The sequence below is a fragment of the Ursus arctos genome, unplaced genomic scaffold, assembly GCF_023065955.2.
Source record: "Ursus arctos isolate Adak ecotype North America unplaced genomic scaffold, UrsArc2.0 scaffold_8, whole genome shotgun sequence".
In the NCBI taxonomy this organism is placed as follows: domain Eukaryota; kingdom Metazoa; phylum Chordata; class Mammalia; order Carnivora; family Ursidae; genus Ursus; species Ursus arctos.
In genome coordinates, this window is record NW_026623100.1 from 21,724,092 (window position 1) to 21,746,369 (window position 22,278).

The window sequence follows — 22,278 nt, forward strand, 5'->3', positions numbered from 1 at the left end:
CCAAACGAAGATACACAGCCCTCAGGAGACCTAGCATCTATGGATTTTGTATTTACTCATTCTAAACTTAAAATCTCACTGAAGTCACTAGTTAACATTTCTATACCTTTATGCCCAAAACCTGAGCAGATATCCCAACAGCCCTCCTGCTCCTTCCGCCACCCCCAGCCAAAGAGGGTTAGGAGGGAAGACCTGCACGGCCACTAGTTAAAGGTTATTTTTGGAATAAAAACAGGAATTTGCAGCACGCACAAGTGGCTGGCTTTGTCTCCCGAGCTTCACAAAGACCAGCATCATAGCGAGATAATAAAATTATTGTTCTCTGAAACTAAAAGACCTATCTGGGGGAAATTAAACATTTTTTGTTGAAAATTACTTAGCACGTCAAACGATTTTTAACTGAGTTTTCATAAAAGAAGCCTAGGGAGGAAAAGCCATAATGAGTCAAACTGCTTTTTAATGAGCCACAGTATTTGTAGGAAAAGAAACTATTACATAAGGCAAGGAGAGCTTGACTAATACGGTTATAAAGGAGAAGGACGAGAAGCACAGCAGCAGGTGGGTGCTGCCCTGGTTAGACCAACGTGGTGCTTTCCTTATCCTTTATGTATTTTTAAAAAGATTTTTAAAATTCATTTGAGAGAGAGAGAACGCATGAGCAGGGGGGCAGGCGGAGGGAGAGGGAGAAGCAGACTCCTTGCTGAGCCGGGAGCCTGACCTGGGGCTCAGTCCCAGGACCTGGAGATCATGACCTGAGCCCAAAGGCAGATGCTTAACCATCTGAGCCACGCAGGCGTCCCTTCCTTATCCCTTATTATCCAAAATATCTGCATTCAATTGCAACCTGAGAAACAGGCAATAAAGTCACAGATGTCTTTCCTTTCAGGATTTGGTGGTGGTTTTGTTTTGTTTACCGCTTTGTAATAGTGTTAGCTTTATTGTCCCAGAAGAGGAAACAGTAAACATCGTGTTAACTAAATTTCAGTAATCACTTACTCATAGTGTAGGTATTTTTTACATTCCCAGTGTTATTTTGGTTTGAAAGGGAAGGCACAAGGCTCCGCTGTAGAAAATGCCATGGCAACCTGAGCTGAGGTGGTCCTGAAGGCTCTAGACTGTGTTTCAGGCTTCCCAGAGGTATTTGACAATTCTGGGCAAGGTGAGGGATGAAGGAAGACGACAAGGACCTTCTCACCTAAAGAACCTTGGTCTTGATAACTGCTCCAATAAAATTTATTCTCACCTTGAGTTCAAATGCTCCAGCTCCACGGGCTGACTATTATCGGGCTGCCCCTCTGTGTTTATTCAAGTGAAAGTTCATGGAAGCCCTTAAGTTGTAGAAAGCCATAAATTCTCTGAGAGAGAGCCTGAATGATGTCAACCTAAATCCATCTGCCTCCTTGCACCTGGTCCTCTGTCTTGTACCTCACTGTCTCTTCTACCCAGGAGCCCGAGCGTTAGCTCTGCGGGACTACTGGGGAGAGGCGAAAATCTCAGGTTTTCAACAGTTTTTAATTTTGAAAGGAAACAAGTACTGCTTGAGTATTTCTAGTTTCTGGTATTAGATGAGGAAACAAACACCCCCCCTTTTTTCTTAATTAACATTTTCCCTCGAATCTTGGAATAAGAGGAAATGGGGACATTTTCTAGTACTTTGTTTTGGCAACCTCAGGAATGTGCTTCCCAAGGATCTCGCGGGGAGAAACTGATTGCTCTCAGAGTGGGGACTGGCTTCGTATTTAACACCCCCTCTTTCTAAGGAATATTAATCTCTGAGAAATGATAAAGCAGATATGCAGGATCTAACATATTACGTGAGTTCCATGTAGGTGAACTGGGAATGTCAGCATGTATTGATTTAGAATGAACATCTGAGCTGTTCTTGATTTGCCTAGTGTAGAGCATTTGAGAAAGACAAAGTAAGTTCCAATTTAATATAATTTCTTATTAATATTTAGTCAATAAAATGCAACATTAAGCATATCCGTAACTATACGTATTTTAATTGTGTACATAACAATTGCTATGGGTTTTACGTTTATATATCACGTATTTTTTTCTGAAACAAATAACTTTTAGTGTGCCCTTTCTATACTTGTAGGGGAGGTTAAAGAAATTGCAATTAAAAATGCCCCAGGTGCACTCTGTTTTTAATTTTTACTCCCTCTGTGAGCACCTTGAGTTTGCATCCTGAAATACAACGTGGTCTGTGTCTTTATAGAAAAAGTCTAAATCCCTAGCACACTGAACAAGACTCTTCACCACCCAGCCATGGCCACAATAACCTGTTTAATCCATAGGAGTCCCCCACTCAGAATGTCGTATTTCAGCCACCATCCTCCGTTGTTAATTACAGATTCTATATATGTTAGTGTAACAGTTTTCAAGATTACAAAATGTATTTTTCACATGGGGAAAATCATTCCTGACATAACCGTGTTGGAGTTACTCAATCTTGAAAAGACTTGGTATCATTGGTAAAATATTAGATAGTCTCTAACTCTGGATGTCACTACCCCCCTGTAAGAGACATTGTCAATAAAATTTCAGCATTTTTTGTAATGACTTTGACTTCGATCACAAACACCAAATTTTATATTTCTCTCTGTGTTCAGACTGCTCTTTCACAGAGGAGGAGAAGAGAAAAATTATTTTTATTTCCTTAGGCATTTTCTCAATAATCTTTTATTTAAAATTAATATTTATTGGAGAAATTTGACAGTAAACAAAAAAAGGAAAGAAAGGAAAGCATCCAGATTTCAGGAGATGATTACTATTATTACTTTGATGTACGTCTTTGTTTTTTTTTTAAGATTTTATTTATTTATTTGAGAGGGAGCACACAAGCAGGGGGAGCAGCAGGCAAAGGGAGAAACAGGCTCTCTGCTGAGCAAGGAGCCTGATGCAGGACTCGATCCCAGGACCCTGGGATCATGACCTGAGCTGAAAGCAGACATTTAACTGACTGAGCCACCCAGGTGCCCCACATCTTGCAAATATTTTTCTGTCCATATATATTTTCTTATAAAACTAAGGTCATACTATCCATCCGGTTGTGTAACTTGCTTTTAAAAAACTTAACACCATATTATGAACATCTTTATAAGTAAAAATTCATCTTGTATATTCCTTTATATGAAAATATAGTAATTTATTTAACCAATTCCTAATTATTAGATACTTAAATTGCTTGAAATATTTTCTTGCTGTATAAGTGAACATCCTTGAGTTAAATCTTTACCTAGTTCTCAATTATTACCTTATGATAAGTTTTTAGGAGTGGAATCATGGAGCCACATTTTATTTATCTAATTAGGCACTAGGTGCAGGATGTACAAAATTTCACAAGGATTACTCTTCAGTGAAGAGTAAGGCTCCGTTCTTCCTCCTGGGAAGGAGCTGCTTAGGGTGGTTTCCATTTATTTTTCCAGAAATATTTCATGCATTTAGAAGCTTGGATAAATCCTTTAGTATGCCTGTTGAGAAACTAGTAAAACGGTTTCAATAGTAGAATTTGTTTTGTAATTTCATACGCTAAATAATCACAGGCACAAAACTGTCTACAATAGGGCAATATGGAAGTATCTCAGTTCTGTACTATCACTGAATTGAGATTTTATTTTTATGTAATAAATGTATCACTTACCAACTACCATATTTTTATCTTCATTAAACACTTAAAAATTTTTTTATATACATACGTTCCAACACACTCAAAAACTAGAAAGAATAATATAATGAAGCCCCAAGTACCCAACTGGTAAGCACATTTTACAGCTTCTAATTTTGTATTGTTGAATTTTAGAGCTGCTATTTTCAATGTTGTATGCCCATCTTTTTTAATTTTTATATCTTTTTTAACAAGAGTAATGTGGTGGTAAGAAGGGCAGATGATAGGAAGAATAAGGCCTAACTGTTGCAGTAGGACAACAGACTTAATCTAGCATGGTGATGCCAGTCACCTTGGGGTAGCTTCCTGGTTCAGTGTGTTTGGAAGAATTATGGGAACATATCCAGGCTCTGTGGGGAAAAGTGCTAGAATTAATTAGTAATGTCTACCAAAGGAAAGGGAGGAGGCAGGGAGGACTGCTGGTATCCATGCCACGTCGTTTGCTGACTGTCCTTTAGTTTCTGCACCCAACAGCATGCTTTTGTAGCCTTCTTTTGTGTAGTAGCCATAAAAACCAATTTGGTTTAATGAAGAGGTGATGAGACATTTCTATTGATCTGTAGATTCCCAAAGCTAGCTTTTACATTGACAACTTTTCTGGAAAATAAGTTGCTCTTTTGAAATGGACTCAGTGGCGCTGTCGCATGTGTAAAGAGGACGGGACGCTGCTGGGCCATCATTAGGGGAGCACTGTGGGGGCTTGTTCGTAGAAGCAGGAAAGCCTGGGGTTTGCCTGGTCACATGGCTCTACCTGACTCCAGGCAGGACCAGGAATCTGTTCAAGTTCCCAGTGTGGTTTGTGGTCATGGAACAGAGAATCTAATTGACCCACAAGAAATCAAACCCCAAATCTTATTTTTAATCTTATTTTAATTTGATTTAAGCTTCCCAAGCTCACCAGCCACAACAAAAGTATATTTTAAAAATATCAAGTATATCACGTTTTTGAGAACTACCATTTCATGAACCAAGAGAATGGTAAATTTAGAAGGCATCTTCGAGGTCATTGAGACAAAGCCTAGGCAAACTGCGTCCCATAGGCCAAATCCTGCCTGTTTTTGTAAATCGAGTTGCATTGGAATGCAGCCAGGCCCATCTGTTGATATATTGTCTATGGCTGCTTTTGCATTACAAGAGCAGAGTGAGGAGTTGTGACAGACTGTATGGGCCACAAAGCCTAAAACGTTTACTATCTGGCCCTTTATAGAAAATACTTGCCAACCTCTGATTCAAACCAGTCTTTGATTTTAGAGATGTAGAGATTGGGAATCACCTGGGTTGTGTAACTTGAGAAAACAGCTGGCTGAATTCCCCAGATCCCCGCTGTCAGGATGCAGAGCTCTAGTCCCTTAAGGTTTCTGTGAGAGAGAGCAGTTTTCACATCTTCTGGAAGCCCTGCTCTTCCTCCTCAGGCAGGATGTCACTCCCTCCTCCGCCACGTTATGTGCTTACTGCAATAGGGAAGAATGAAAGCTGTCCTGTGCTCTACAATGCTTCACACAGTCCTTGGTTATTCCATTCATAATGCTGAATTCTAATCATTTGCTCTTCCCACTAGATGGTGAATTTTTGGGTATAGAAACCGTGCCCTTACTTGTCTTCGTAACCCAGATACCCAGCACAGGTGACAGAATAAATCTCTAACAACTATTTGTTCATTGGTTTGCATTTGACACCTCATCTTTTGTGGCTATTTGAAGATAAATTTCAACCATCATAAAGATGCAACACAAACATTGTGGTTTATAATTTTCTGTTCCTGAGCAAGTTCCTCCCCGCCCCTAATCTCCCAGCAATAGGAGTGGTACAGATCCGAACACTGTAACAGGAAGGTAACAAATCTCAAATCTTTTCACGGCACCTGCTAAGTAATGGCCCCAAGCCTCAGAGCCAATCTTGACCTGTATTCCTGCAAGTAGAGAAGAGGCTGATGTAAGTCAAGGGGAATAAAAATGGACAGGCGAGATGAAAGACTGCTAGAATCAACAGGACTTGGCTGATTGACTCTGCAGGGATGTTGAGAGTCTATGGCTCCCCAGGTTCTGTCAAGTTTCAGAACGTGGGAGGAAGAGCACTTTGGGTAAGGGAGGTGTGGGTGGGGTAGATACGGTACAATCAAGTGAAGACACTCAATAGGCAGAGGAGTATGTGAGTCTGGAGCTTTTGTATTAAATCTGGGTTTAGAGGAAATCATTCAAAGAGTGGATGGAGATTGAAAGCAGAGGATGAGGAGCAGAAGCCTAAAGATCAGAAGTAAGGATTTAACAAAGTAAGAGCAACTCTCCCTCAGAAGGATCACTTGGAGATGTGGGAGGAGGACAAAAGCAGGGTGTCCCAGAAGCCTAGGGCTGAGAGGAGGAGAAAAGTCAAGTAAGAAAACAACAAAAATGTGTGATGCTTTTGATTTCGTGCAAAGGAGGTCTCTGATCACTTGGCTGAGAGCAGCTGTAGTGGGGTGTAGACTTAAAGCCAGTTTCGATGGGTTGAAGAGTTAACGAGGAGTAGGGAAGAGGCATTGAACAGATTTTACTCATAAGACACAAGAGAGAAAATTGAGAGAAAAACAGAGAGATGAGATGGTAACTGGAAATATTTTTATGTTCCATTAAATGCTTAGCATTATTGATTTATTAATTGTTGGAAGGGAATCTACCAGGTGTCAGGATCATATGGGGGAAGTATTCAAAACTCAAGTGGAAAAGGAGACATCATCAAGAGGGAGAGGAATTTATCTCTATGAGTCAGGTCTCCTCATATGTAAATGGAAATATCTTCCTGAAAGAGATGTTGGAGGTTTAAATGAAATAACATAATCAAAAACATTTTGAAAATAGCAGAGCATTATCCTAAAGTTCATTACCCTCTGTGTTACCAGCTCCAGTTTATTACCTTGACTCAGTGCCTGATTAGTCTCTGTCATGGTGACTTAGTATTAGAAGCTAGTTATGATTAACCTTGTCACCGCAGCTCAGAAATTGGGGCGCACGTCCCTTCTCCTGACAACTGGATATATCCTGATGCTTTGGATTCCAGATAACTTGTGTGTGTGTAAGAACACTTAACATGAGAGCTACCCTCTTAACTTTACAGCTATGTTCGTATTCATTCATTCGTATGTTCAGTACTGTTGGTGATAGGTACCGTGTTATACAGCAGGTCGCTAGAATGCACTCCTCTTACTTAACTGAAATTTTATGGCAACTGATCAGCAACTCCCCATTTCCTCCTCCCTTCAGATCCTAACAATTATCATTCTACGTTTTGATTCTGTGAATTTAGCCATATTTTAGGTACCTCATATAAGTGGAATGGTGCAATATTAGTCTGTGACTGATGTATTTCACTTAGTATAATGTACCCAAGGTTTACCCTTCTTTCTAAGGCTGAATAATATTCCATTGTACGTATATACCACATTTTCTTCACCCATTCGTTCCTCTTCCTTCATCCATTTATCTGTCAACAGACATTTGGTTGTTTGCATGTCTTGACTACCGTGAATAGTGCTGCAATGAAGGTGGGAGTGCTAATGTCTCTTTGAGGTCTCTATTTCAATTCTTTTGGAGAAATACCCAGGAATGGGATTGCTAAATCATATCCTGGTAACTTATTTAATTCAGTTCATCAAAGGAAGCACCACGTACAAAGTAAATCAGGCTTGTCCAGGGTACCGTCCATGGATGGTCTGTGGGTACCAGTGTCTTAATCAGTAGGCTGAGGGGTACACACGATTAGCCTAATCATGCCCAGGAAAGGTGAGGATGGGCTGAGTTTGGGGACCAGACCAACTTCAGTTGGTTAAGATTCTCCATCTTCTTGGAACTAGATGGTAAAGACATCATGTGACAGAAGTCACCCAAGCTAGAGTTAGGTGAATTCTGGGTGCTCAATTTCTTGTGATGTAGAAGTTGGTTCTAGGCTCTGATATCATGACATAAAATGAAAAAGACAAAATAGGAACCATATCCTTATAAATGACAGTAGCTTAACTCCCAGTGAGAGCACCAGGAAGGAGACCTTGACTGTGTGACCATTTCCTAAGGAGTTAAATACAGATTTAAGTGACAGAGAACCCAGAGGATTATAGAAAATGCTTTACCGAGTTCCACTTTTTCCCCATTACATGAATTCAGTTAAATATGTCTGAACAAGAAATAGTTATAAAAATAGTAATTGTACCCTACCCACTAATTATTTCCTTCTTTAGAATGAAGGAGTTATAACAGAAGCAAGCAACATAATTAGCTAACTTCATTACTGTTTATTTTTTCATTTATATGTTTACTTATTTATATCCTATCTCCTTCCACAAAGGAGCTGAAGTGACTGTTGCTATTCATTTCATGTGGCTTTATTCATAATTCATTACGTGGGAGACCCCAGTTCCCTTGGAGATTAAATTTTTGTTAATTTGAGTATTTTGCCTCCAAAATTTGACTTACATAGTAAATCAAAATCTCTTATGGAAAATTGAGAAGAATAGCCAAGTTTTCCAAATCCTTGACAGATTCCTTTAGAATGTAACTGTGTCCCAAGATGAGTTACACTCCCCTGTCTGTTGGCGGTGGGGATCAGGGGCTTTAAATACAACCCCAACCATAAACGACTAGCGAATCCTATCAGGGATGATGGGAAACTAAAAATCAGTGTTCGCGCTGGGAATTTTAGTGTTGGGAATTTTAGCAATTCCCAAACTGGTTCACAGTCCTCTTTTGTGTCCTCCGCCTGCTCCAGCCTTTACTTGGCTCCATGGTAGGCAGATCACCCTGTTTGTGGTTCATTTTCAGGATCCTGGAAATTAATTCTGAACTAGAGCATGATTCTCCCTGAGTTGGTCTTAGCTCTGCTCTTGTGTCTCCACACCCCCCACCTCCGCCCCATATACTCCTATGAATGTTTAAGAAAAAGCACTTCCTTATTAACAGAACAAAACCATTTGACTTGTTTTTAAGTGATTAAACAACACTACTGAGTTGGTCACTCGCAGGCATACACACCACTGGAAACAAACTTCAGCAGATAAAAACACCAGACTGGTAACAGTGTTTTCTGATAGCAATCACTTAGAAGCTGGTTTTGTTTTGTTTTTAATATGAAAGTAGAGCACCATTTTGAGACCTCAAATCAAGTGATGATGATTCTCTGTATGGGTATATGCACGTCGAGGTTTGTGTATACTTGTATTTGTATATGCACAGGAATGGGGTCAAAGGCTGTACCTCAAAGGGTGGCAACGCCTAAGAGTGGGGCTGGGCGGTGGGAAGGGGAGAGCTTTCACTTTCTGCTTCCTATACTTGTATCCTGTAAGACTGAGATTGTTTCGACAAGCAGGTATTACTGGTTTTTGTTTTGTTTTGCTTGTTTTGCTATTATTTTTTTCTTTAAATTCAATTAATTAACATATATTATTTGTTTCAAGGGTATAGGTCTGTGATTCATCAGTCTTATATAATACCCAGTGCTCATTACAACACATACCCTCCCCAATGTCCTTCACCCAGTTACCCCATCATCCACACCCCTCCCTTCCATCAACCATCAGTTTGTTTCCTATGAGTAAGAGTTTCTTATGGTTTGTCTCCCTCTCTGGTTTCATCTTGTTTCATTTTTTCCTCTCTTCCCCTATGATCCTCTGCCTTGTTTCTTAAATTCCACATGAGTGAGATCATATGATAATTATCTTTCTCTGACTGACTTATTTTGCTTAGCATAATACTCTCTAGTTCTATCCATGTCATTGTAAATGGCAAAATTTCATTTTTGATGGCTGCGTAATATTCCATTGTCTACATATACCACATCTTCTTTATCCATTCATCTGTTGATGGACATCTGGGCTCTTTCCATAGTTTGGCTATTGTGGACATTGCTGCTATAAACATTGGGGTGCAGATGACCCTTCAGATCACTTCATTTGTATCTTTGGGGTAAATACCCAGTAGCATAATTGCTGGATCATAGGATAGCTCTATTATCAATTTTTTGAGGAACCTCCATACTGTTTTCCAGAGTGGCTGTACCAGCTTGCATTCCCACCAACTGTGTGAGAGGGTTCCCCTTTTTCCACACCCTCACCAACATCTATTGTTTTCTGATTTGTTAATTTTAGCCATTCTGACTGGTATGAGGTGGTATCTCATTGTGGTTTTGATTTGTGTTTCCCTGATGCCAAATGATGTGGAACATTTTTTCATGTGTCTGTTGGCCATTTGTAAATGTCCTCTTTGGAGAAATGTCTGTTCATGTCTTCTGCCCATTTCTTGACTGGGTTTTTTGTTCTTTGGGTGTTGAGTTTGAGAAGTTCTTTATAGATTTTGGATACTAGCCCTTTATCTAATATGTCATTGGCAAATATCTTCTCCCATTCTGTCAGTTGTCTTTTGGTTTTGTCAACTGTTTCCTTTGCTGTGCAAAAGCTTTTTATCTTGATGAAGTCCCAGTAGTTCATTTTTGCCTTTATTTCCCCTGCCTTTGGAGACGAGATGTGGGTAGCAAGAAGTTGCTACAGCTGAGGTCGAAGAGGATGCTGCCTGTGTTCTCCTCTAGGATTTTGATGGATTCCTGTCTCACATTTAGGTCTTTCATCCATTTTGAGACTATTTTTGTGTATGGTGTAAGGAAATGGTCCAGTTTTATTCTTCTGCATGTGGCTGTCCAATTTTCTCAACACCATTTGTTGAAGAGACTATCTTTTTTCCTTTGGCTTTTCTTTCCTGCTTGGTCAAAGATTAGTTGACCATAGAGTTGAGGGTCCATTTCTAGGTTCTCTCTTCTGTTCCACTGATCAATGTATCTGTGTTTGTGCCAGTACCGTACTGTCTTGATGATTACAGCTTTGTAATACAGCTTGAAGTCCAGAATTGTGATGCCACCAGCTTTGGTTTTCTTTTTCAACATTCCGTTGGCTATTTGGGGTCTTTTCTGGTTCCATACAAATTTTAGGATTATTTGTTCCAGTTCTGTGAAAAAAGTTGATGGTATTTTGATAGGGATTGCATTGAATGTGTAGATTGCTCTAGGTAGCATAGACATTTTAACAAAATTTGTTCTTCCAATCCGTGAGCATGGAACGTTTTTCCATTTCTTTGCGTCTTCCTCAATTTCTTTCATGAGCGTTCTATAGTTTTCTGAGTACAGATCCTTTGCCTCTTTGGTTAGGCTTATTCCTAGGTATCTTATGGTTTTGGGTGCCATTGTAAATGGGATCTACTCCTTAATTTCTCTTTCTTCTGCCTCATTGCTGGTGTATAGAAATGCAACTGATTTCTGTGCATTGATTTTATTTTCTGCCATTTTGCTGAATTCCTATATGAGTTCTAGCAATTTTGGGGTGGAGTCTTTTGGGTTTTCCACATAGAGTATCATGTCATCTGCAAAGAGTGAGAGTTTGACTTCTTCTTTGCCAATTCAGATGCCTTTTGTTTCTTTTTATTGTCTGATTGCTGAGGCTAGGACTTCTAGTACTATGCTGAACAGCAGTGGTGATGATGCACATCCCTGTGGTGTTCCTGACCTTAGGGGGAAAGCTCTGTTTTTCCCCATTCAGAATGATATTTGCTGTGGGTTTTTCAGAGATGGCTTTTATGATATTGAGGTATATACCCTCTATCCCTACATTGTGAAGAGTTTTTAAAATATGGAATGCTTCACGAATTTGCCTGTCATCCTTGTGCAGGGACCATGCTAATCTTCTCTGTATCGTCCCAATTTTAGTATATGTGCTGCCAAAGTGAGCAGTTAATTAACAGTTTAGGAATAAAAATGATTATTTCTAACAAGCATTCACATATTTAAGACAACAGCATTGTGAAACAATCAATGATGTATGGTATATTTTAGGTTTTGTCTTAATGAACAAAATAAAATTATCCAAGTAATTCTTATACATAAACCCCCTGTTAACTTATTATATCTTGGCTCAGAATTCTACAATTTAGTACTCTCTTTGCTGCTAGGATTGTAACCTTTTAATATTGTTACTTAAGATCTTGTGTACAAATCACTCATTCAATAGGCTTATTGAGCATCTTCTCCTTGTCAGCCCCTGGGCCGGGCACTGAGGATAGAGGTGGACAGACATGAACCTCCTGCCGTTACACAAGCTAACCTTTACTGCATTCTTTCCATGCCCTTAAGCATGGTGCTTTCATCTTCATATCACCTCTAAACAGAACTATCATTAACCCCATTCTACAGATGAAGACACTGAGGCACAGATTGCTAACTTCAAGACTGTGCAGCTAGGAACTAAGGTAGCAGTCATTTGACTCTCAGAGGACTGAATCAGGCTCTGACTCAACAGCCCATCCCTTTAAACCACTACTTCAGTGCCTTCCAGATCACAAGGTCAGTGTAATCTAGTAGGAGGAGTTTTACAAATAAACATTTATTTTTGAAATTGGAACAACCTGAATTTCCAACAATAGGTTGCAAGTACAAAAGGGTCCACCCATATGATGCAAGACTTGAGGAACATTTGAAAAGATGATGTAGAGATTGATCCATTGACATAAAAGCAAATTCTCTTCATGTCATTAAGTGGAAAAGATTACAACAGTACTCATAGTATGATTAAAATTTGTGAAAAAGTATTGATGTGAAAAGTAGGCCACCAGGGGGGCGCCTGGCTGGTTCAGTCGGTGGAGCATGTGGCTCTTGATCTTGGGATCGTGAGTTTGAGTCCCATGTCGGTTGTAGAGATTACTTAAAAAAAAAAAAATTTAAAAAACACACTTTCAAAAGTAGGCTACGAAGCATTTCAGGTCAGAACATTGGGGAGCACATCACTGATCACTGCACTGTCCCCCCACTGAGATGGGTCCTGGTCTGCTCAACATAGAGACCCAGTCAACCCCAGGTGGCCCTTGAGATGAATCCTCTTTGTCTTTTGAGTATTTGCTCTTTGATTCCACTACCAGAATCCATTTGCCACATATTTTTCCTTGATTTCTCTCATTATCTCTTACCTTATTTTCTTGTCTAAGTTCTGTGTCTATCCGTTTTTATACACTCTTCTCATCTCTCCACGTGTACAGTGGACCCTGGTTTTCTACTGCAATTATCCCTTTCTTCCATATCATCACCTTCTGCTTCTCTGATAGTTTATTTCCATAAGCAAATCCGTTCTATTATCTACAATCATGTTTTTAAAGGTTTTCTCTAGATCCCATATTCCTCTCCAGCTACTGTCCTTTACAGCACATCTCCCACAGAAGGCTGTAGATAGTGTCGGTCTGTGCTTCCTCCCCCTCCTAGCTCCCCTTCGGCCCCTCCCAGCAGGCCGCTGCCCTCCACCTCTGCACTGTAACCAGGCCCATCCGGTCTCCTTGATCTCCTTCTTGAGGAATTCAGTCATCAGTTCTCAGGCCTTGTGTTAAACTCCTCACAGCCTGTGAGACTGTGGAGACTCCTGTCTTCCTCAGCGCCTTTCTTCCCCTAGCTTCTAGGATACCACAGTCTCCCAGTTCTCCTCCCATCTCTCTCACCATGTCCTCTCAGCCTTTTCTGCTGGTGGCCGCTCTGGCTGACCACTTCTCTTCCTGGTCTCCATCCATTCCCCATGTGTTTTACCATTTGGTCCCATGGTATTAACATCATCTATAGGCCAATGAGCTCCCAGTTTTTAATCCTAGGTTCAGTCTTTCCCCTAAATTCCAAATTCGTATATATTGTTTAGTTGGGTGTCTAAGACGCATCTCAGGCTGCACGTGTGCAAAACAGAGCACTCGATTTCCACACTGTGGCTGGAACTGCTCTGTGCCCTCTAGGAACCACCCCCCCCCCCTTCTACGGGAATGCTAGTGACTTCTACTGGGCCTATGGCCACTCAGGATAAAGTTGACATGGCTTACATTTCTCAGTCTCTTATGTAGTGTGCCCTTGCCCTAGCCAAAAAATGTAATCAGAAGTTTTGTGTAGCTGCTTCTGGAAAACATTCACTGATTGTACCATATTTACAAACTACACCTTAAGGCATTCTTGGCCCCTTTGTTTGCCTTTCCTCCATTCTGCTGCCTAGAATACAAATATGGTGGTTGGAGCTCTAGTGTCCATCTTAGGTGAGGAAGATGAGGACAACATCCCAGAGCTAACTGAATGGTAAGCTGAAAAGTTCTCTGAGGGTCCTGGAGCTGTCATACCAGTCCTGGACTACCTGCCTCCAGGCTTCCTTCCATGATGGAGAAGTTAATATCTCTCTTGTTCACTGTCACTGTGCCTCACAGCTGAGTCTATTCCTAGCCAATACATTCGCCTTTGTATTCCATATTTTATCTTCGGTCCATCTGAGAACAATCATCGTTTCACATACTAGGCAATTTGGAATATTTGGGAAGTCAAGGAAAACTTATATATTCATCACTAAACGTATAAAGTTAGTAGAAAAGATGATTTGCTCTTATACAAATTTGTTCACCAAATACATTTTCTAGAATATATTTGTATCTAAGGAAGATTTTTACTTCTATTTCCTCAGGTTTTTAATGAGTTCTAATAAAAACCCATTTATGCGCTGAGATTCTACTCGTCTCCAATGGATGACTGTCATCATCTGATATTTTGTGCTGGTTTGAGTACTTTCATACGACAGGCCTGAAACAAAATATATCCTTCATGATGCATAAATCACGTCCAAGTATGAGTTGTCTCAGGCTAGAACACCTAGAATCCTTAAAGAAGGCAAGGTTAAGTTAGTTTATGGTAAAATCTCAGTAAGTATTTGTTGAATGAATGAGTAAATAAATGTATATTCTCCTGTAATTCTTCAGGTATACAAAGTTACTGTGGTAATTTTAAAACAAGCTCACGAATTCTTTGCCATCCTCTGCCCCCAAATCTGGGCAAGCCTTGGTGACTGGCTTCTGTCAGGCAGAATGCAGTGGAGGGGACACAGTGTCTACCAAGACCAGGTTAGAATGACTAGACCATGCACCTTCCACCCGGCACTCTCTCTCTCTGACACGTCGCTTTTGGATTCCTGAGCTGATCCAAGTGTAAGAGGTCTGGCTGCTCTGAAGCCACCAGGCTGGAGAGCCTGAGGAGCCCCGGCTGTTCAGACTGTAGCTCGTTGTGTTTTCCCAGGATCACCCGCCACACCTGTAAGCCCCTGAGCCTTCCAGTTATTCCTGTCCTCCTCTTTCAAGCTTTGTTCTCCATGGAGTGTGGCAGAGCTGAGCTGTCTCTGCCCAAACTGCAGACTTCTAGCAGGATAAATATTGTTTCAAGCCTCTACGTTCAAGGGCAGTTTGAGTAGCAACCAGAGTAATGGAAACCTTCCCTGACACGGCACACTGACTGTGCTGCTGTGGGCGTACTACTGCTTCATTGCCATGGACAGCATCAGGACCCTTCAATGCATTCCCTTTCTGAATAATTCTGTCTGTGGCAAAGGCCCTTCTTGCAGTCCCCTACAACCACTGTTAGAAAGGGCTTCGCTTCTTTCACCTCTTCCGAACCTAGAGAACAGAGCAGAAATGTTGCCTTCCAAGTGAAAACAAACAAAATCCGCTCTTTCAAAGCAAACTGCCTTAAGATGTAGTTTGTAAATATGGTGCAGTAAAGTGATGGGGTTTTCCTTGTCTTTGCCCTAGAAACAGCCTGGAGTGTGTTTCTGTATCACCCAGGTGACCAGAGAATGTGCTCAGGACAGGAACAAAGACAGCCTCATTAAGCTGTCTGAGGCAATGAAGTGCGAAGTGAAAAGCAGGGGGTGATGAAGAGTTTGTAAAAAGGAGATCTATATTATCATTTCTTCAGTGTTTCCTTGGGAAGAAGGTACTATCCGTATAGATTCTCTAAACCAAAATATGCCTACACCGGAGAAAGCAATCTAATGCAATTCCGTTTCAGCGCGCTTCCTCGGTAGGAAAATTCTTGCACAAATGGATGATATATTTGACAAATACAGCACCCGGTATAAATCAATACATGTTATTCTGTTTTATAAATTGATCCGTAAATTTGGTTAGCATTTATTTGTGCCTCTAAACCTGATCATTTCAGAGAAAGCTTTTAGGATCAATTTCCTAGACCACTGAAGACTGTTGGCGTCTCTACCAAGGTAATGATGCCTCATAGGATTCTAGAGGAAGCTGCTAGCTAATTTCTTTCTTTCTTTGATCCAGGTTGCACTCTAGCAGGAAAGAGTGTCTAATTAGAAGAGGCTCCCAAGCATTAGTCCTCATCTGGATGATTGCCAGGCCCAAAGAGCACTTTCTAGACCCAATGTCAGGGAGGCCAGTTTCTTCCACAGTAGGACCTATCTTCTGACTTCAGCTTTGTGCTTCTAACTTATGAAACCTCAGACTTTTAATTTTTCAAATGCAAGCGTATCACTCTGGTGAGTTTGGGTTTATATGCCCAGTTTGAGTGGCTTCATCTCAAAGTCATTTGGAAAACTAAATATGACAGCCATCTACTCTCTAAGAAGCTTTCGATTCAGAAGAGGGAGATGTCATATTAATTAAATTGCATTTTGATCCTGGGGACTAGACATTCTTTGATCATTTTATTAATGGGATCGGAGAAACTGAGCACATCTTAGAATGCAATAGTAAAATGATGAAGAATTTTACTTTAGAGAGAGATCACTACCTGTCTCTCAGCGTCTTCCATTAAATCTTCTCCTCCCTTCCCCCTCTCAGCCTGTAAGCTCTTCTTTCCCCTTGTCACCTCCCACTAGATAGGCAACTGGAGTATGCTGACGATGTCCTTTTGTCTAAGATTCTGGTATCAAGCTATTCATAAGATTTATGAAAAAGACAACTGTTTAAAGTCATTTAGCAAGCACACACTCTTTAAATTTTTTGTTACTAAGGTGACAATACACGTGATTTTAGTTTTTAAAATTTAGGCCAAAGGGTTCATTGGGATTTAGCAATGACTGTTTTTTACTATCTGCAAAAAAAAAAAAAAATCATTAATGATAGGAGGATATGTACTTTTTCCCTTCATCTTCGGTTTTGATCTTTGTTTTTGTAAAAGGAGGAAATAAACTGGCATATATTTTTATGAATACAAAAAAAGAAAACCTTTTGAGAGGAAATGGCTACTTTCGGAATCTCTTTAAACAGACTGAAATTTATGTGCATTGAATATGTTAGTACTGAAAAATATCCAAGTACCACTCGTGGGCGGATACGTATGAACTGAGACGCTTCAGCGCTGTCCTCACACCCTATCATGCGCCTCCCTATGAACCGAGTCACGGACTTGGACTTAAAGAATAAATACCCTTCTAGGGGAAAATGAGACTCTCAAAATATATATATTTTTTAACCCTGAGAGGTTCAAAAGATAAGCCATTTCCCTAATTATGAAACGTCCCAATAAAAAAGTTTCAGTATTTTGACTTCTTGGCGAATATTTAAAGGCATTCTGAAAGCGTCCGTCTTTAGGGTCAACAACATGTAGTGCGATATGCTCTGTCACCGGTGATGCCCTTAAAAGACACCCTGACGGTCTTCTTTCCATTAATGTTTTTGTTTCTCATTTTCCACCTGTCAAATTACTTGTTTTTTCCAGTGGCTCTTGTGTTATTGGCTGCCTCTCCATTCTCCTTCGAACTGTTCTTTAGATTGAATTCTGCACAAATTATTTTCAGTACTGTCAGGGAGATGCTTCATGAATTGTCTTTAGAGCCCCCGCACACACCTCTCTGTGGGACTCGCACTAGACCGGCCCTGGCCTAGCCTGGGAGAGCCCATGGTCCATGAAAGCACTGCGTGGGGCTCTCACCCAGCACCACGCTCGAGGTCTTTGCCCTGCCCAGTCCCCTCCGCTCAGGGGAGCCCCCCAGGTCCAAGCTACCCTTGCCGCAGGCCAAGGCTGAGAGCTCTTAGTCCCCAAGTTCAGGGCCATCGACAGTTTGGCAGCCAGCTACGGAGATCACTGCCCTAAAGATACATGTCTTTAGGACCTCAGAACATTACATGCCTTGCTTTAATGGAAAAAGTATCTACTAAAGTCGATGAGAAAGCACAACTCCATAAATAAATCTCTACCCTCCTTTCCAGTAATTTCCTTTATAAAATCGAAGGAACAGTATCAGCAAGAAAAAAACCCCTCAGCTTTATGTGTTTAAATCATGTGGGAACAAAGGTATAAAGTGATTTGTCAGAAAATGTAAAACTGTAAGGAGAGAGCGTACATTTAAAAGTGAAGGAGGACAAAAAACAAGGGTGGGGACATAAAATAGGGCCAGGAACAAGGCTTAAAAAATGTATAAAATAATGACCTCTGCTCTGGGTGGGTCACAGTTCGGCCCTAAACTATCTAGTAGTCCTCTATCAGCTCGTGGCATCACCCCAAACACTGAGTTTGCTTGTGAGCATTTGGGGGGTGGAAAGGTCAGGGTGAGGGGGTGAAAATCCAGGGGAGTCTGGCCAACTCGCCTTTCATTTGGCTTCACGTAGGAGTAGATTTTAACATATCTGGAATAGAAAACGCCCTAGACTGTGTGTTATTAAAACAATCCTCCTCAAATATTGTTCTTCTGAGACAAAGCGCTCATAAATATTGGAAGGCATTGAATTCAGAATCGAGGCAGGCTTGCTTGCCAAGAACAGAACCTTAAAGACGTATAAAGCTCCTCTCTGTCTCTCCCCTCCCTCAGAGTCAGCTCAAAAGATTGATCTATTCTTGCTGTCTGTGTTGCTTCACTTCCCCCTCACTCCTAAAGCCATTTCATCTGGCTTCCACCCCCACCACGTTACTGAGGCTGATCCTGCTAAGGTCCCGAAAGCGTTTTTCAGCTCAGATTTTAGTTAGGTCCCAGCAGCATCTGGAAGTTGACTTCTCTCTCCTTCTTAAAAAATCCTGGGGCCTGGGTTTTAACACCACACTTCGTGGCTATCTCCCTGTTCACTGGTCATTCCTTCCACCTGTCCTCTGCCCACCTCTCCTTTTCCACCTGACTCTTCAAGGTTGGTGTTCCTTGGAATTCCGTTATAGTTCTGAGAACTCTAGAGCCGAGAGAGCACAAGAGTGCTGCTATCACTACAGATTAGTGAAAAACAAAAACCTTCTCATCTTCTGTACCCCACGGTGTAGAAGTCCGTCCAGCTCTTGTTGACTGAACAGCAGTGGTGGGCTGGGGACATTGCCTTGCTCAGTCATGGTTCCAAACTCCTCCTGGTGCCTTTCCTCGACTGCAGAGGAGCTAGGAACCGTGTTGCCCTGATCCCTTGCAGCTGGAGTCTCAAATGTGTTGGAGGTTTCAACCATCAGCGGTCCTCATGTGAAACTGGAATTTGAAGCTCCTCTAGGTGGAAAGAGAGGCAGGGGAAGTGCCAGAGCCATCCATTTAGCTAGTGTGAGGGTCTAGCAGATACTATGTGGCTCTGGAGCCAACGATCCCGGTGGAACTTTCTGAGGCCTGGCACACCGTTAGGGTAGCCTGTTCATTAATGCGGTGATTTCGGTGACAGCCTCCTGATTCCCAGAAGTTCCCCCCATGGCCTTGTCACACACAAAAATTGTCCAAGGCTTAGCAGTGGAGATTAGGGGGTGTCTTTCAGGGAAGTTCTGGTTATTGTCTAGGAGGAACTCTCAGGAATTTACCTATTCTATAAAGATGTGCACCTTTGATTTTCTACTAACTAGGCTATTTTAGAACTCTAAGGTAGGAATTTACTTGTAGCAAATGAAAGAAATGCAAATACTTCTTGTTCACAGCAAAGCAAATTACTTTTTTTCTGGTAGATACAGAACTGACTTTTGCCCTAAAGAAAAGGTAATCCCAAACATTTTTTGTATTGCTCTAAAACTACACTAATAAGGGAGCCCCTAGTCATCTGTGGTTATTGGGCACTCTCGGTGTGGCAAGTTTGAATTGAGAGATGTTTGCAAGTGTAAAATACACACCAGAATTCAAAGCCTTAGTATGTAAAATAGCTCGTTTCATTCGCTGTTTGTATGAATCATATTGAAATAATATTTTGGATATATTGAACTAAAAAAATATTGTCAAAATGAATTTCACCTATTTATTTTTACTTTAATATGGCTCCTTGAAGATGCTCGTATGACAGCTGTTGAACAATCCTCCCCTGTAGAATTTCAAGCGGGTTCACCTCGCATAGCCAGATGAGTCCAGCATCCCTGATTGTATGTATGTTTATATACACACATGTCTACATGTGTATGCGTCTCTAAATTCTCTTTTGAACCAGATATAACCTAGAAGATGTTCTGTCATTAATGAATGCCTTGAGTAGAAATCTTTGACACAAGTCATTTTATGACTTGCAGGAGAATCTCAGTTTTAACATTTTACTCTTTAGCAACCAGTTCTACAGAGTTGCTCCAACAGGCCCGACCTAACGTCCTTCCAGCCCTCCTACTGACTTCGTGAGGACCCAATTCCCTACATGAAATTCCCTTCCAAAAGAGCTAAGGTGGTTTTCTCGACCTGCTACAGCGCCCTGATCCGATAGCTAACGACGAGGGGTTACTGTGTTCTGAATACTGCCTGAAACACTCGCAGATTCTCTCATTTTGTCTCTAGTCACAACTCAGAGGCAGGCCGTGTTCTCTCCTTCTTGAGGCACTGAGAGTTGAAGAATCTTGCCCCACTCACTCAAGCAGAATTGATCCCCAAGCCCACCTCCGTTCCCACTGTGCTACTGTCTCTTGTCTTTCCCTTAAATAAAACAGAAAGGAGAGGGTGTCTGTCACTTGGCTAATCCCAAAACGGTGGTAGGACAGAGAAGCCAGAGGCTTCGGTCCTGCCTCTTCTGCCCCCAGGCCCTGGGATGCGGTTGTCGGATTGGTTGTCGGGTTTTCAGAATCCGGGGTAGCTCCTCCAGACTCCCCCAGCGGAGGAGGTGGATTGACACCCCCCCCCCCAGCGGAGCAGTAACTCCAGCAGGTTACTAGTGGAATTGCACTTGAAGTGTGTGACTTACCGTCCCAGAGCTTGCTTAAGAGGCTCCCCACCATCCTTGGCTAAGACAGAGGACAGTTATACTGTAATAACTGCTAATAAGGGCTTCCTGTGTGTCAGATGTTGCGCCGGGCAATTTCTATACATTCTCTTTAATTCATTCAGGAACTCAGTGAGGTGAGGGTTATCCCCATTTTAAAAAGGAGTAATCTGTTTCAGGTTGATTATGGAAGGGCTGGGATTCCCTTGAAAATCACTGAACGCTTCTGCTCATGGGCTACATATGACAGAAATTTTAGACATTACAGGTGATACTTAAAGAATGCGGGGGGGGTGTGTGTTTGGGGTGCCAATCCTCTCCACAGTTGGAAATCCATATATGACTTTGGACTCCCCAAAAACTTAACTGCTAATCCCCACTGTTGACCGAAGGAAGCCTTACGGATTACAGAGAGAGTTAACACATATTGTGTATGTCAGATTAGAGAGTATATATTTTTTAAGATTTTGAGAGAGAGAGCATGAGCTGGGGGAGGGGCAAAGGGAGAGGGAGAAGCAGACTCTCCTGCTGAGCAGGGAGCCCGATCCGGGCTCAACTCCAGGACTCCACATGACCTGAGGTCAAGGCAACCGCTTAACCAACTGGACCACCCAGGTGTCCCTGATTATATACTATATTCTTAAGCTAGAAAAGCTATTAAATACATTTACAGTACTATGCTATACAAGATTCTCATATAAGTGGACCCGTGCAGTTCTACTTCATGTTGTTCAAGGGTCAACTATATGGTAAAATACCATTAAAAAGCTTATATCGATAATGAAGAAGTCTGTGCTGTTTGTCCACATGTAACTGAATAAGAAACGTGCTTAAGAAAGAATAGCAAAAATATGTATTCTCCTTCCATTATTAATGCTAGTTTAAAAGCTTGAAATGGGCAGGCAACTCAATATTTTCCAGCATGCACCACGTTTGCTTTTAATTCATTAGCTGTCTCTTCTTCCTGTCTGCTCTCTCGCTATGGTCTACATTTTGTACCAGTGCTGCAGAGATACCCGAAAGGACTATTCTGCTCCACTTCAGACCCAGGAAATAGAACTGGTATGAATTATTAATAGTGTTGGCTTTCTAGTGCTTTAATTCCACCTCTTTGTTTCAAGAAGGATATTAGTTAAATGGAATTTTTCTTATCACGCCAGGAGCTCACTGCATTCTGTAGGAAACAGTAAATGACTTGAGTAATAGAAGAGCCAGTCCTATGTTGATTTCCACTTGTACCTACGAGGGATTCTCCATCCATTCCACTCCCTGTATCCTTATCAGTGATAGGTTAACAGGGCAATGTTTTCACTGGGCTCTTCGGAGCCTTGGGCTTCCCCAGAGGTGCTCCAGCTAGAGCTGGGAAACGGGGGCCCGACGGGGAGGTTGTGTACCTCACCCCCAACCATTCCCTAGCTTCAGAGAAGCACTTCACTTCTACAAGCATCAAACTTGCATGCAAAATTATGTTGGAAGAAGGGACTCTTTTTAAAAAGCTTAAAAATCCTGAATACAACTACAACAATAGGTGTTTGTACATCTCTGGGATGCTAAGGACAATGTCTAAAGATTTTTGATAATTACAATATCTGAGGATATACAACCAACTGTGCCCTGAACTTAAATGGTGGCAGGTCATGTGACTGGGTTTGCAGGATGGTCTTGGCCTTCCGGGGGTGTTCTAAT

General features: G+C 41.4%; 1 protein-coding gene and 1 non-coding gene across 5 annotated transcripts in view; one reads left to right on the forward strand and one right to left on the reverse strand.

The window, feature by feature from the left end:
• Window positions 1-22,278, forward strand: part of ACYP2 (acylphosphatase 2) — a 180,248-nt gene that overhangs the window by 149,905 nt on the left and 8,065 nt on the right. The window contains exon 7 of one of the 4 annotated variants that reach the window (XM_044378104.2): window positions 21,595-21,654. The exons of the other annotated variants lie outside the window; for them this stretch is intronic. Coding sequence (XP_044234039.2) covers window positions 21,595-21,649 — 55 coding nt within the window. The 3' untranslated portion in view covers window positions 21,650-21,654. The remainder of the gene's footprint in view (window positions 1-21,594; window positions 21,655-22,278) is intronic. 4 annotated transcript variants of the gene reach the window in all.
• LOC113247637 (U6 spliceosomal RNA) lies at window positions 11,301-11,407 on the reverse strand. The gene has a single exon (XR_003313324.2). It is a non-coding gene; the product is annotated as a U6 spliceosomal RNA (small nuclear RNA).